This window comes from Temnothorax americanus, unplaced genomic scaffold, assembly GCF_048541705.1.
Source record: "Temnothorax americanus isolate GAGA-0224 unplaced genomic scaffold, ASM4854170v1 Scaffold102, whole genome shotgun sequence".
In the NCBI taxonomy this organism is placed as follows: domain Eukaryota; kingdom Metazoa; phylum Arthropoda; class Insecta; order Hymenoptera; family Formicidae; genus Temnothorax; species Temnothorax americanus.
Genome location: NW_027509234.1, coordinates 120,873 through 135,619, shown reverse-complemented (window position 1 = coordinate 135,619; position 14,747 = coordinate 120,873). Strand labels below are relative to the sequence as shown.

Genomic DNA, 14,747 nt, shown 5'->3' with positions numbered 1-14,747 from the left:
GTAGCCGGACCGAGAAGTGATACCCCCCTTATGTACAAAAGATGTGTCTCCGACACGGTCGCCACTCAATTTTTACCCAACAAACCGAGAAAGGATTATTTCGGATATTATGAACTTCCCAACCTTAATTGCGCTCCGCTGATTCTTCTTTCCTTTTTTCTGTTTCAGGTCGCCCTTCGCCGCCGGATCTAGGATCGCCGCTGGACCACGCACCTCGGACCATCTCTGGACTGCAGCTGTGCACCGCCGACTTCGCCCTGGACCTTCGCTGGAACGCCTTTGGATTTCCCCGTGCGGATATCGGATCGCCGACAGGTAAGTATCAGGATCAGGTAGGTACGTCTGTCAGGTAAGTTTATCGCACACGAATTAATTCAAGTACTCTGATTTTTTTGAGATAATAAAATACAATCTATTTTATTCTAATTTCTGATACAAGTATTCGTGACAATGTTTCAAAGTGTTAACGCGACTACCGCGGGATGTTCAACTCCGAGAGTCTAAGTTTCTATCGCAAAGCTTTATCAGACCGAATCGACTGTTCTCTACGAGGCTCCGACGAAGAATTCCTCGATCTCGGGGTTCTGCTCCGGCTCCAGGCCTCCGGTTGCATCCCCACTTTGGTATGGTTCCGCCTACTTTTGGGACATCTGGGGCCCAGATGTGGCTTACACCTGCTTCCCAGATGTGATGCTGTTTGACTTCCGCGTTCCTGGTCTTTTGTCTCGTTGGACAGGTGCTCCATGAACAAAAGCCCCTTTGTTCGACTTATTGATTCGCTATGTGTACATTAGAGTAAATATTCTACGCAGCATTCCATGTTTCGTTATCCTTATCTTTAATTTATTATACATTATTGTTAATTACGGATTCTTCTGGAAAATGAAACTTTGCGTGTACATTAATTAACTTAGAATTTGGCGGTGGCCTAATTGTTATCATTTCATCACCAATGTTTTTACTTCGCGAGTTCCGTTTGCAACGTCTCTTATATTTCGTCGTCACCCGTTACGCTCTCTCTGATATACCCGGTGCTCCTACACGCACGCGAGTCCTTGGTAACGCTCTCGCGCCTCCCCTACCTTCGGTCCGCTGACCGTTGGTCGGAACCCGTTCCTGGTAACGCCCCGTGTACGCCCCTGGTCTCCATTCGCCGCCCAGTTGCCCCGTTCGCCTTCGGCCGTTATCGCGCCTTCGTGGTATCGCGATCTTACGTTTCGCTTGTTCGGCACGCCGCTCATCCTTCCGCCTGCGTTGGTCCCGCCAACTATTGCGCGCTCGCATGGTCTGTTCGCCGGCTCGGCCCCCCGCTTGCTCGGATCGTTTACCACTCCGCTTGGTAAGTTGATCTCGCGGTTTATCCAGCGCGCCTATCGATTGCCGGTGTCCGCGGTGTTATCGCGACCTACGCAGCCCTCTGGCATCGTCAATCAGTCATTTGACCTTGTGGTTCGCGCGGTTCCCTTACCATGTCGCATGGTAAGGCAATCTCGTTTCCTATCTGTTCGCTACGTTATTTGTCTGTGGTAATCCTCTTTTTAGGGTGTTCTTATTACCCTCGCGTTGTAAATTTGTCGGTCGCACCGTCCGCTCGCTCGGTTCGCTTACCATTACATATGGTAAGCCGACTTTCGGGTTCGCGCGTTTCGCTGGACCGTCGCTGGTCGTTTTGCGTTATTGACGATTTTTGCGATTTGTTCGAGGTTTTTTTCATCTCGATCCGCACGGTGGTTTAGTTTATTCATTTACCATCTCGCTCGTTATGAACGCGCCTTTATCGTCGATCGCGCGACCGCGGTTCTCAACTTCCCCGGACAATTTTTCCGCGATATTACTCGAATTGGCTGCTGGCTCACTAAACTTGAGTCTCTTTGACTCTGAAACTATACTTGAGCCCTGGTGTTACGCTTCGCGTCATCTTGTTAACTAGCTGAAGTTAATTTACGTTTAATCGTTTTGGTCTATATGACCTTTTTTTTCTCAACGCGCGATTGTGCGTAATTTTTTCCCCTGACTTTTTCTTATATTTCGTCGGGGTTTTTAAGCAACGGTAAATCCGTGTTTTTCAAAACAAAATCAATTTAACTCTTTCGTAAATTAAATAAAATAAACTTAACCTTTTATTCGTAACACAAAATAAATGTCTTTGAACCAAACTATATATATCTAAATAAATTCTTTTATTCCTATAACTCAAAATCCACATAACGGAAGAAACTATACATAATCAAATAGACGAAAGGAAGACTCATTATTATATGTTTAACAAAATAAACTCTTTCAATTGTATATCGCAAATCAAAATACCAAACTAGATCATAACCATATATCTACCTATACGGCGAATAATCTTGTCTACGCATGTTTATTAGAACTTAGCCTTAATCCTAAGAGATTTTTGATCATATGTATATTGCAAGTTAAATACTCGCTCCGCGTTGCATAGTCCACAACCGTTTCTCCACGGTTGCCGCGTCTTTCTTTGCTGCCTGTATGATGCGCCTTTGCGCTCGCACCGTATCAGGACTGGCACGGTCGTCGTCAATCTCCGCCGTTGTCACCGGCTTGCGCCCCTTCTTTCCCTTTTCGCATTTTACCAAGGGGTGCGGCAGGATGAGGTCCCCCGTGATCGTGGAGCGCTTCTTCGCTGCATCTTCCGTCGTCACAATTGCAGCCGCCGGCTACAAGGTGAGGTGAGGTTGTAACCGAACGGAGGAGTGATATTCCTCCCGAGTTATATTTAGGTGTCACCGACACGGTCGCCACTCGATTTTAACCCTCAAAACGAGAAAAGATGACGCTAGATATTAGGATTTTCCCAACCTTTCGACGCCTCGCTGATTCCTCTTTCCTTGATTCTGTTTCAGGTCGCCCCGTTGCCGCTGGATCTTGGATCGTCGATGGACCAAGCACCTCAGACCTCTTCTGGACTGCAGCTGTGCACCGCTGACTGTGTCTCTGGATCTGCGCTCGACCGACTTAGGATCTCCCCGAACGAACTTGGGATCGCCAACAGGTAAGTATCAGGATCAGGTAAGTATGTCTTTTAGGTAAGTTACCCGCACAAGAATGAATTTAAGTTCTCTGATTTTTTTAGATAATAAAATATAATCTATTTTATTCTATTTCAGGTTGTACAAGTTTCTCGTGATTTACTTAGATTTTAACGCGTCTACCGCGGGATATATTACGCAGAGTCTAAGTTTTAATCGCAAGGTTCTCAAGACCGAATCGACTGTACTCGACGAAGCTCTGGCGTGGAATCATCGATGCTTGGGTTTTGCTCGGGCTCCCGACTTCGGGGATGGCTCCCCACTCTGGCGTGAATCCGCCTTTCCGCATCTGTTTCGCACCTGTCTGTCCTACGGTGGCAGGTGTCGCACGTCGCTTCCGCGTTCCATCGTGACAGGTGTTGCCTCGAACAAAAGGCCCATTGTGACTTGTTATTCACATTCCACCGCTTTGATCAACAGTTCTTGGAATACCAGTTTTTCTAAACTTCTCGAATGTTCCTTCGAGCACTTACCCGGTGTCCCGTTTCCGTTAATTAATTATTAGATTTCCATTAATGCGAATCATGTCGTTAATCTTATAATTGGAACTGGGACCCCGCGTTTACATAGTTTTTCTTACAATTAACGCTTCGCTCGCGGTCGTTCGCCTCGTGGTACGGCCACTGGTCTTTTGTCGTATAATTTTGCTAAATATTATATACAGGCTCGACTATTTAGCCCATGGCGGTGGCCTAATTGTTATCATTTCATCACCAATGTTTTTACTTCGCGAGTTCCGTTTGCCAGGTCTCTTATATTTCGTCGTCACCCGTTACGCTCTCTCTGATATACCCGGTGCTCCTACACGCACGCGAGTCCTTGGTAACGCTCTCGCGCCTCCCCTACCTTCGGTCCGCTGACCGTTGGTCGGAACCCGTTCCTGGTAACGCCCCGTGTACGCCCCTGGTCTCCATTCGCCGCCCAGTTGCCCCGTTCGCCTTCGGCCGTTATCGCGCCTTTGTGGTATCGCGATCTTACGTTCCGCTTGTTCGGCACGCCGCTCATTCGTACGCTTGCGTTGGTCTCGCCAACTGTTCCGCGTTCGCATGGTCTGTTCGCCGGCTTGGCCCTCCGCTTGCTCAGATCGCTTACCACTCCACTTGGTCACTTGATTTCGCGGTTTACCCAGTGCGTCTATCGATCGCCGGTGTTCGCGGTGTTTTTGCAGCATATACAACTCTCTGGCATCGTCAATCGGTAATTTGACCTTGTGGTTCGCGCGGTTCCTTTACCATGCCGCATAGTAAGGCAATCTCGTTACCTCTTCGTTCGCTACGTTACTTGTCCGTAGTAATCCTCCTTTTGAGGTGTTCTCATTACCCTCGCATCGTAACTTTATCGGTCGCGTCGTTCGTTCTCCCGGTTCGCTTACCACCACATGTAGTAAGCCGATTTTCGGTTTCGCGCTTTTCGCTGGCCCTTTGTTGGTCGTTTGGCATTGCGGCCGACTTTTGTGATTCGTTCGCGTAGTTTTTATCCCGATCCGCCCGGTGGTTTGGTTTATTCGTTTACCACCTCGCTCGTTATGAATGCACCTTTATCGTCTATCGCGCGACCGTGGTTCTCGATTTTCCCGGACAATTTGTTTACGGTATTGCTCGCATTGGCCGCTGGCTCACTAAACTTGAGTCTCTTTGACTCTGAAACTATACTTGAGCCCTGGTGTTACGCTTCGCGTCATCTTGTTAATTTATTGAAATTAACCTACATTTATATATATATATAATCGTTTCGGTCCATGTGACCATTTTTTACTCTACGCGTGCTTGTGCGTAATCTTTTTCCTTGACTTTTTTCTTTTATCTCGTCAGGGTTTTTTTGTTATTAAATGAAACTCCTTGTTTGTCGAAGAAAATCAATGTAACATAAAATTAAATTTAACCCTTTATAGGTAACCCAAAATAAATCGTCTTTTATACCAACGTAAATCAACTTTTATTTTTAAATACTTGTAAATTGACCATGTATTTCCCGGAATGTCGTTTTTCTATATCTCTCAACATAATCGTTTTCCTATTCGTAATGATAAACTAAAAAATCCATAATGTTAAACTAAAATTTCATAACACAGTATAAATTTATCTCGCGCTAGTCCGCTGACAAAACTTATTATAAAAACCTATATTACGGTTTAACGCATAATCTTATATCTATAATCTTAATCCTAGGTGGTTTTGTACATATGAATATATATATATATATATATATATGGTAATCTAGATTGTCGCTCTGCGTCTTATCGCGCTCAATCGCTCTGCCACCGTTGCCGCATCTCGCTGAGCCGCTTGTACGATGCGCTGTTGTGCTCGCACCGTCTCGGGGCTGGCGCGCTCGTCGCTGCTTTCCGCCACTTTGGTGGCTGCCTTCTGGCCCTGCTTCCTCTTCGAGGCAGGCGACACGCTCGCAGCCGCCGCCCGGCTGCAAGGTGAGGTAAGGTTGTGACCGGACGGCACGAGTTGAGCCCGATTCCGGCGGATAATATTCCTATCAAACGGTCGCCACTCGGTTTTACCTTAGTCTACCGAGAAGGTAAGTTTGCATCAACGCCCCGATTATTTGCAAGACGCTAATAGGATTTATTTGTTTCAGAAGGATGTCCCTGATAAATCACCGTTGCTGTTTCTCATCCCTGGATCCTCGCTTTACATCGCATACCAGATAGAGGTAAGTAATTATAAAATAATTATGTGATAATTATTTTATGGTTTTATTGCAGATCGACGCCCGGAATGGATCGCCGTTGCCGTTGCCCGTCTCTGGATCCTCGCTTTACCTCGCATACGAGATAAGGGTAAGTCCCGATAATTATGTTTTAATTATGTACTAATTCGCTTCTTTTCTTTCAGGTTCTTGCCTCGGATGGATCGCTGCTCCGTTGCTGCTCTGCTTCCCCGGATCCTCGCTTTACATCGCATACCGGATTGCCGCTGGCCAACGTTGGATCATCGTCGAAGGACTAGGTAAGTAAAAGGTAAATATCGATAATTTTTTATAATTAATCAGGAGAATTTGTTTCAGAATTAATTAATCTTTAACTCCAGATCATCATTTCAACGTTACAGGCCGTTTCACAATATCATAAAGGTGTCTCACAACGCGAGTTTCTCGCCTCGGTGTGAACGTCGCTTTATTTCAATAAAGTTGCACAATGGTTCGAATTGCGTATATCGGCTTATTTGTTTAGTTGTTACAATGCTTTTATTCCAGATAATTATTCCCTTTGGAGGACTTTATGTCCCTCGATTGTTAACTATGATCACGCACTCGGCCATCACTCTGTTATACAGTGTTCGTGCGCAGTATTAACGAACGAGTATTCGGTGGTTAAATACAATGATTAATAATGTCCGCACAATATTCCGTATCCGCGTGACCCAATGCCCGTGGTTGTTATATACTCGATAATTGCACTTCCGTTAATTAACAATGTATCCGAATTTCAACTCGCGTATTGTTGCTTACACTCGATTGTATTTGGCAATTAATTGCCCCTAGCTGTTAGTTAAGGCGAGTAATTTAACGCGATAGTACGCGGGAGTTCTCGGTTGTAAAGTATAACGCGTATGCCGATCGTACAGAGTGTGATACGTGTGTTCGCCACGGCTATACCCGAGAGACTGCCTTGAGCGGTCGCTCTCGCTTGGGCTCCCCACTTATGCCGGCGCGCTCCCACTCCTCGGAACTTTCTCGATCGTCTATTGTTCGCGGCCGGCACATCTGGGCTGCTATTCTCGAACTCGCTCGCAGCAGAAGCGTATGCGCATGTGCCCATTTTCGAGTACTCGAATTGAAAAGTATATTCTCGAGAAGAATATGCGTATACTAAACGGAGCGAATACTTAAGTTTTTACTCGCAATGCAACGAGTGGGTAAAGGTATTCGCTTCCTACATTGCGAATACGTTTCTTGTAGAAAGTTGGTGGTATAATCTTAACCTTACACGTGAAAAACAATATTTATGTCGTTATCTCAATAATGAACTTTATTAATCAAGCGTTTATTTTAAATGAACTGGAGGCTGCCGAATTTGCAGCAGATAGAAATCCTCGTATAATATACGAAGAACGTGACCCTTTCCAATTAAGCGAAAAGAAATTTGTAAAAATATATCGGCTGTCAAAAAGATTAGCTACTGAATTTATAGAAGACGTGCAGCCTTTTATTATACAAGGAACAAGGGTATCTGCTTTGAGCACAAATAGAAAAGTAAGAAACATATGCCTTGAAATTTACAACATAACTATATTTACCAATTAATTAATTTCTTATTTCTTTGATTGTACGTTATGTTTTGTGTTGCAAAGGTACTTACTGCATTACGTTATTTTGCGAGTGGCAGTTACCAATTAGATATTGGCCAAAATTTAAATAGTGCTGTAAGCCAGTCTTCGGTGTCACGAAGTATACACGAAGTTATTAATGCCGCAAACCGTCCAGAAGTTATGGACAAATGGATTAAATTTCCTCGTACTGTGACAGAACTACATCATTTGCGTAACGAGTATGTTTTATATAATAGTTATTAGTAAATTTGTATGTCATTATTATATATTTATATTATATCTGCAATATTATTATTAAATATTAAATATGTTATATTTATTAATATATAAAATGAAATGAAGTGGCATAAATCAAATTGTCTCAATATTTTTGTACAGATTTTACCACAGTCACAGATTCCCAGGGGTCTACAGATGTATCGATTGCACACACGTTGCAATATACCCGCCAAAGATTAATGACCCGCTTTACCCAGAACATGCATACGTTAATCGTAAAGGATATCATTCGATCAATGTACAATTGGTAAACTAACTGTACATACATGCTAAAATTGTTGTCTAGTAACTTTTGATTTTTATGTATTCTTTCAATGAATAATAATTAATATTTTGTTTTTCAGATATGCGATCACAGATTGAAAATCCTGAACATCAATGCACGATTTCCTGGCAGCACGCATGATGTGTATATTTGGAATAACTGTAATGCTAGGCAAGCAGCGGAACAGATCTATAGAAGATTTGGGAGAAATACTTTCTGTTTACTAGGTACTCTCATATTTCATGTGGTCTATTGTGAACAGTATTCATATGCATGAATTGCAGAATTATTAGTACTATGATTTTTCCATTTATTTATGTAGGAAACCAAAAAATGAAAAATATAAGTCACTTATATTTGGTTCAAAATTATAATAATTATTGATTTTATTTGCAGGTGATTCCGGATACCCTTTGCGCCCATGGTTATTAACGCCTATTGCTAACGCACAGCCAATGAGTGCAGAGGCTCGGTATAATGAACGACAAATGGGCTGTCGTTCTTTAATCGAACAGTGCAACGGCGTTTTGAAAATGAGGTTCCGCTGTTGTTTAAAACATCGAGTTTTACACTATGCTCCTGATGTAGCGTCTAAAATTATTAATACCTGTGCCATTTTGCACAACATTTGTATTACAAATAACATGCCCGATCCTCAGCCATTAGAAGGAGACGACGAACTAGATTTTGGCATGTACGAAGAAGATGCTAATGAAGTAGTTGAGGAAATTAGGAATGCTCGTAGAGTGAATGAAGAGTTAGCAGCAGGACGACTACTGCAAACGCGAATTATTAGAAATTATTTTAATTAAAACAATGCAGTAGTAGGCTTAAAAATAACTGCAGTTAAGTTTACTGTAAGAAATAATTTTATTTACAAAGCTTATGTTCTAAGATGTACATTTCATTACACAAGTGCTATTTATCAATTTTTGCTTATAAATGTGTAATATTTTTTATGTAGACATGTAGAGAAACAAAATTTAATATATTTACTAAAAGAAAACTAAGTGAACTTAGATATTAAGAAAGTTTTATCTTAATTCCCAGGTAGCAAACACACGTTATTTCACGTCAGAATGATGTCACTGTGACGTCAAATGACGTTATTTTGATGTCAAATAACGTGCGTTTGTCACCTGGTTAAGTACCTTTTTAAAATAAAAATGTATTTTGAGAATTACAAAAAACTCTTCTCCTGAGTATACAAGTATGATCTGGTATGTATTGTTTATCACATTGTATTATCACATCTCAGTCTTACATACGAGTATCAAAACATGGTAACTTTTTTGGGGTGCTTTCCGGCAACCGTTTCCTTACAAACAATGTGATACTTTATTATTGCAAGAGACCACACTAAATTCTTACTCTTTAACGACAATTAATTGCACACATACAAAGGCTGTACGTATTGTTACTTAAACACTTTAGTTTTATGCAATAGTATCACAACTAAACCTATTTTTGTTACTTTTCTAATAATATCCTTTGGTAATAAACTATGTTATTTAATTGTACACTGCAATCGAGGACGCACAATGTATACTCTTTAACAGTGGTTATTTGGACACACATAAAACAACTGTAATCGCAGTTAATAACCACAACATAAACGTTTATGAAAATATTCTAACAAATTAAATTAAAAGTAGTACTAGCTGCAATAACTTATTATAAGAAGAGTTTTCCTTGTATAACATATATATGCCAAGCTAACAAAGAAGTCAATGTTAATTTAAGACATTTGGCATCTTTCTGCGGCCGAGGCAATGCGTTCCTTAGCCTTTGCACATCTAGCTATATATTCGAGTTTTTGTTTATAATACTCTTGTTTTAGTTTATAATCTTTATTAGCAATATCAACTAGGTTATCAGAAGCTTCTTTAGTCTGTTCTAATTTCCGAATTGCAAAAGGCTTTTTACCTTGTGTTTTAGTACATTTAGCCGTACTGTGGCCCCTGGTACCATTTACAACAGCATCACTTTCAATATTATTGTCTTTCTTTTTTCCCATCGCATCGAATGTGTTCTCTTTATTATCGTTTATGTCTGCTAACATTGATTTTTTCACGATGTCATAGTTCTCTTCAAGGAATTCTATGTCGTTGTCAAATGCCATTGTTTTTAGGGTTGTACTGTCCATATCAAAATATTCCACTTCCTTGATAATTACATCATCATCCTATACATATGTTCCACAATATTTATTCATACACACATATCTACATATAGTTATGGTTTTACACTTCATATATATTACAGTGTACATAATACCTCTTCGTTAAGCTGCATTTCAGTAGTTGACTCTCGTGAAGTGGAATGTCCATCCGTTAGATTTTTGGGGATCAATGACATGACTTTTTCTTCGTCCGGTGTAAGAACTGTTGTACATAGTTCTCCACCTCCTGTTTGACGTCTATGAACGTTAATTTCTCCTTGCTTTGATTTGCTTCGGGACCGAAAATCTTGCCAACACTATATAAACAAATTGTTCCTAATCAAAAAGTATTATTTACATTACGTACTGTAATAATAATAATTTTAATTACCTTGCGCCATGCCTTCCAATTTTTTTCGGCACCGTTACAAGCATTTAAAATTTCAGCAATTTCTTGCCACAACTTTGCAGCATGATCGACCGTGAAAGTTTTCGAAAACTTGCCACTTACGAGATTCGGGTGATTCGTCATGTACTCTGTCAGCAAATTACGCTGTTCCTCGCTAATGTTGCCCGATCTCTTCTTCTTCTCACTCTTTATCATTTTATTATTGCTCGAAACCGTGGAATAATTCATAACTGCGATGACAATAACAAAGCTGTAGAAAGCTCGATATATGTAGGTTAAGTAGTAATTCCTGCGCTGTTGCCAAACCTAATTCGTGTTCGCAAGGAAGCGCATACGTTTGGTCCTTCCCACGTTCCGAGCGCTCGCATCGCCTATTCGAGAATTGCAACTAACGAGCGTGCTCGTATCTTATCCACTCGAAATGCTGGTATGCGCAAACTTGCGAGTGAGTTTGAGAATCGAGCCCCTGGCGCGATCCCGCGAGAACACGGTGATTTTCACTACCATCTCGCGTGCCCTATTGCGCATCTCCCGTTTACGCTCGTTCTAGAAAGTTTCCGTGGAAATTTCCACGCGCAACGCAGTGCGAGAACCTTCCCTCCTTGGCACCGCTGCACCAGGTTTTCACTCGCGATTAACTTTCGACGCGGACGGCGCCGATCCTTGCGCACCTCCTTGGAGATGCCCTCGATGACGAATTTGGGTGTTCTCCCTGTAGAAGACGTCCGGGTGACGTCGATATCGTCAGCCGTTGACGCCGACCCTCTGGCTAGGTTTCTCGGGACCTGGTATCGCCGTTCCGGGCCACTGTTCCCGTAGATGATGCGTTTCCTGGTTATCTTCGCCGGAGCTCGACGTCGACCCCCTTGGCGGGTGTCCTAGGACCTCTCGCGACGGATTACGTCGTTTGTTCCCGGGGAAGATGCGTTTCCCGGGGAACTCGTCTGACCTTGACGCCGACCCCCCGGGAGGGTGTCCCAGGTCCTAGTAAGACCATTGAAGGGCTGAGTCCATGGCGAAAATGCGTTTAGCCGGGAGTTCGCCGGACGATGGCGCCGACCCCCTGGAGAAGCTCCTCCGGTCCTGGCGAGTCCGTTGGATCTCTCCTTCCCTGGAGAAGTTGCGTCTCCCGGGGATTTTCACCAGGTCATGGCGCACCTCCTGGAGCTATGTCCCAGGTCCATGGAAGACATTTCGGCCTGGTTGTCCCTGGAGAAGATGGTTTTCCCAAGAACTTGGTCTTTTCCCGGCGCCTACCTCATGGACGCGCGTACCGGGTCCGGAGGATATTCCTCCGTGCCCCCAATACGGGTTACTGCCGTCACTTTATGTCGGCGTTTCGCTTAAACGCGCTTATCGTTATACGATCATTATCGCTTAACCTATACCGACAACCGCTAAATAATATCAGACCTTTTTGATCGGCGTTGGATCAAAGTAAACTAAACTTGGTTTTAAACTTATCGACCGGATATGACTCTTAACCTAAAATTACGCGCGATCTTTGCCGTCTTGCCGAGCCTGTATCTTAATACTACGCGAAAATCTAACTGTAACTGGCCGTATGGGCCTCTTAGCGCAACTTAATCCTATCTCTCTTACGAGTCGCAAATCAATACCGTAAATGTAACCTTAATTAAACTAAATAAACGTGAATGACCGAAATGAAAATCTAACTACATATACTGACTGACCATTTTGGCGAGAAAGTTGTAACGATGCACCCCGTGCGCTAAGCATCGTTCCCGGCTAACGACCGCCGGATGCCGCCCGACCGACGACCAGTCGGGCGAAGACCAGGGCGCGGTGAGCCCACATTTTAAATGTAATTTCAAACGCACCGTGTGCGCGGGCCAACCGCGGCACCAGTGCCTCCCGACGAGCGACGACGGCAGCCGAGCCGCCCCGAGGACGAGCGCGGCGCCGCGCCGCCCGACCACAGCGCGACGATCGGCGCTCCTCGCGAACCCGCCGCGCCGGGCGGGTATATAAACCGCCGCTCCGGCGAGAAAGAGAGACTTCGTCGAAAAGCTCCGCTTCTTCCAGACGAAACCTATCCCGACTCCCAGGGAACACACCAAACGAGGTCCGGTGCTCCGAGTCTCGACTGAGAGCTCTCAGGTGTTCTCGCACTCCTTCAAACCTAACCCCGAAAGCACGGTTACGCGGGGTCGAGCGCGCTCGGCCTCGCAACGAGGGCTCTCGCTGCCGCCGCCCCGGGGTCGGAGCTCCGGAAGTCTTCCTACGCTACGCGTTCCCGCACGCATATTCTCGCGATACCGCGACATCCGCGAGCCTCCAAGCATTATACCGCGTTCGTCGTTAAATACCGCGCCGTTATCAAGTGCAAAAGGCTCTACCTGTAAATATACCGCGTCCGCCTATATGTAATACGTCTATGTAATATACCGAGCCCGTGGAATTCGTCTATGTAACGCTACCGCGTTCGTTGTTGAATACCGCGCCGTTATTAAGTGCAAAGGCACTACCTGTAAATATACCGCGTCCGCCTATATGTAATACGTCTATGTAATATACCGAGCCCGTGGAATACGTCTATGTAACGCTACCGCGTTCGTTGTTGAATACCGCGCCGTTATCAAGTGCAAAGGCACTACCTGTAAATATACCGCGTCCGCCTATATGTAATACGTCTATGTAATATACCGAGCCCGTCGAGTAATGAGACCGCGTTTGTCATCAAGTGCATCCGCACTATCTCTTCGTTGTATATATCGCGTCATTTCGGGTATATAATTAAACTGTGAATAAAACTACTGCATGTCTCACTAAATTGATTATTGTCTCTGGGCCTGTCATCGGACTCCTGATCCCGCACATCAGTCCGCGTTCGATAAAGTCAGGCCGTTACATGGCGCCCGAACAGGGACCGTTTTGATCCGCTCCGAGAGACAGTAATCAAGAGACAGCATGCCGAAATCGTGGATATATAAATTGGCGAAAAGCCAGCTGAGCGCGGAGCTCGCCAAGCTCGAGCTGGACACCGACGGCTCGGTTGACGAGATGCGCCAACGCCTGAGCGCGTATATAACCAAGCACCCGGGATCGGTGCCGTCCACCGTCGCGGGGGATGACCCGCCGCAGGATACACCCCTGATCTCCGTGCACCCGCCCGAAAACCTACGCATACCGACGATCGACACACGCCCACCGCTATCGCCGAACGTGGCCTTTCACACGCCGCCGGTAATGACGACGCCGTTCGTACCCTTTCGCCCGACCGCGAACGACCGGCCCAGCGAGACCCCCGCCCAGGTTATGGATCAGATACGGAAATGGGGATGCCACTTCGACGGGAAAGACCCGGTGACTTCCTCGAGCGGCTCGAGGAGCTGAAAGACGCCTATAGTTATTCCGGCGCGCAGTTACTCATGGGGCTACCCGAACTACTCCGGGGCGACGCGCTTCTCTGGTGCAGGAACAACCGCCCCAACTGGCAGGGGTGGGAGGACTTCTGCGCCAACTTTCGCGAATATTACCTGCCGCGCCGATATCGCGCCACGCTGGTCCGCGAAATCCAAACGCGCTTGCAGAAACCGGACGAGCCATACCGGAAATTCGCGACCGAAATGCTCACGATGATGCGGAGGGCCACCGGATTCGCGGAAGACGACCAAGTCAAGGCGTTGTACAATAACATGCATCCGCGGTACCAGATGTATATTCGCCGCGATACGGTGACCCGTACCACAGTATATACAGTAGCGCAACTCTCGGTCGGCACCTTTGATGTTAGTGTTGGCCAAAATGGAGTGCGCATGCGCGAAATAAAGCAGTATTCTGTCTCACTTCTCTCTTCGTCATCTCTTTCTTTCCTACTCGTTAGCCCATATTGAGGTTAGTTTAACGCAGTTGGCGCGAGATACAACTATATCTGTTTCCAGCAAACACAGAATACACCTTTGATAGCAAATTGTCGCCAAGATAGCATTAAATTTGGAATTTGATGCCATCTTGGCGACAATTTGCTATCAAAGGTGTATTCTGTGTTTGCTGGGTTAGTTTCAATAAAAATTATGCAGAATTATTGTTAACGATGTACAATGTTAACAATGCGCGCAAAAAAAATGAAAGAAATTAAAAAAAATATTGAAAAATATTACATAAATAATAGATGAATTGTTAATGATGCAAAATAATGAAATATAAATACTAATATATGAAATATTATACTAATAATAATAGTATATATATATATATATGTTATATATAAATATATATTATATAAAATAAGTTAGGAATAAATGTAAAATAAGTATATAACACATAATATATA

General features: G+C 44.3%; 1 protein-coding gene across 1 annotated transcript; it reads right to left on the bottom strand.

Moving 5' to 3' along the window:
• Positions 1-9,593: 9,593 nt before the first annotated feature.
• LOC143902951 (uncharacterized) lies at positions 9,594-12,805 on the bottom strand. Its single transcript, XM_077416217.1, has 3 exons — positions 10,433-12,805; positions 10,158-10,358; positions 9,594-10,065 (listed from the first exon to the last, which is right to left on the bottom strand). Exons 1-3 carry the CDS (start codon positions 10,676-10,678, stop codon positions 9,619-9,621), a joined length of 894 nt encoding a protein of 297 aa, XP_077272343.1. The 5' UTR covers positions 10,679-12,805; the 3' UTR covers positions 9,594-9,618.
• Between the last annotated feature and the right edge of the window lie 1,942 nt (positions 12,806-14,747).

What these genes read in the sequence shown, in the direction of transcription:
- LOC143902951 (XM_077416217.1), bottom strand. Translation starts at nt 10,678, where the DNA reads ATGAATTATTCCACGGTTTCGAGCAATAATAAAATGATAAAGAGTGAG. An exon ending in ATTGGAAGGCATGGCGCAAG is followed by an intron (nt 10,359 to 10,432) that starts GTAATTAAAATT and finishes TTGTTTATATAG; the next exon opens with TGTTGGCAAGATTTTCGGTC. An exon ending in AAATGCAGCTTAACGAAGAG is followed by an intron (nt 10,066 to 10,157) that starts GTATTATGTACA and finishes ACATATGTATAG; the next exon opens with GATGATGATGTAATTATCAA.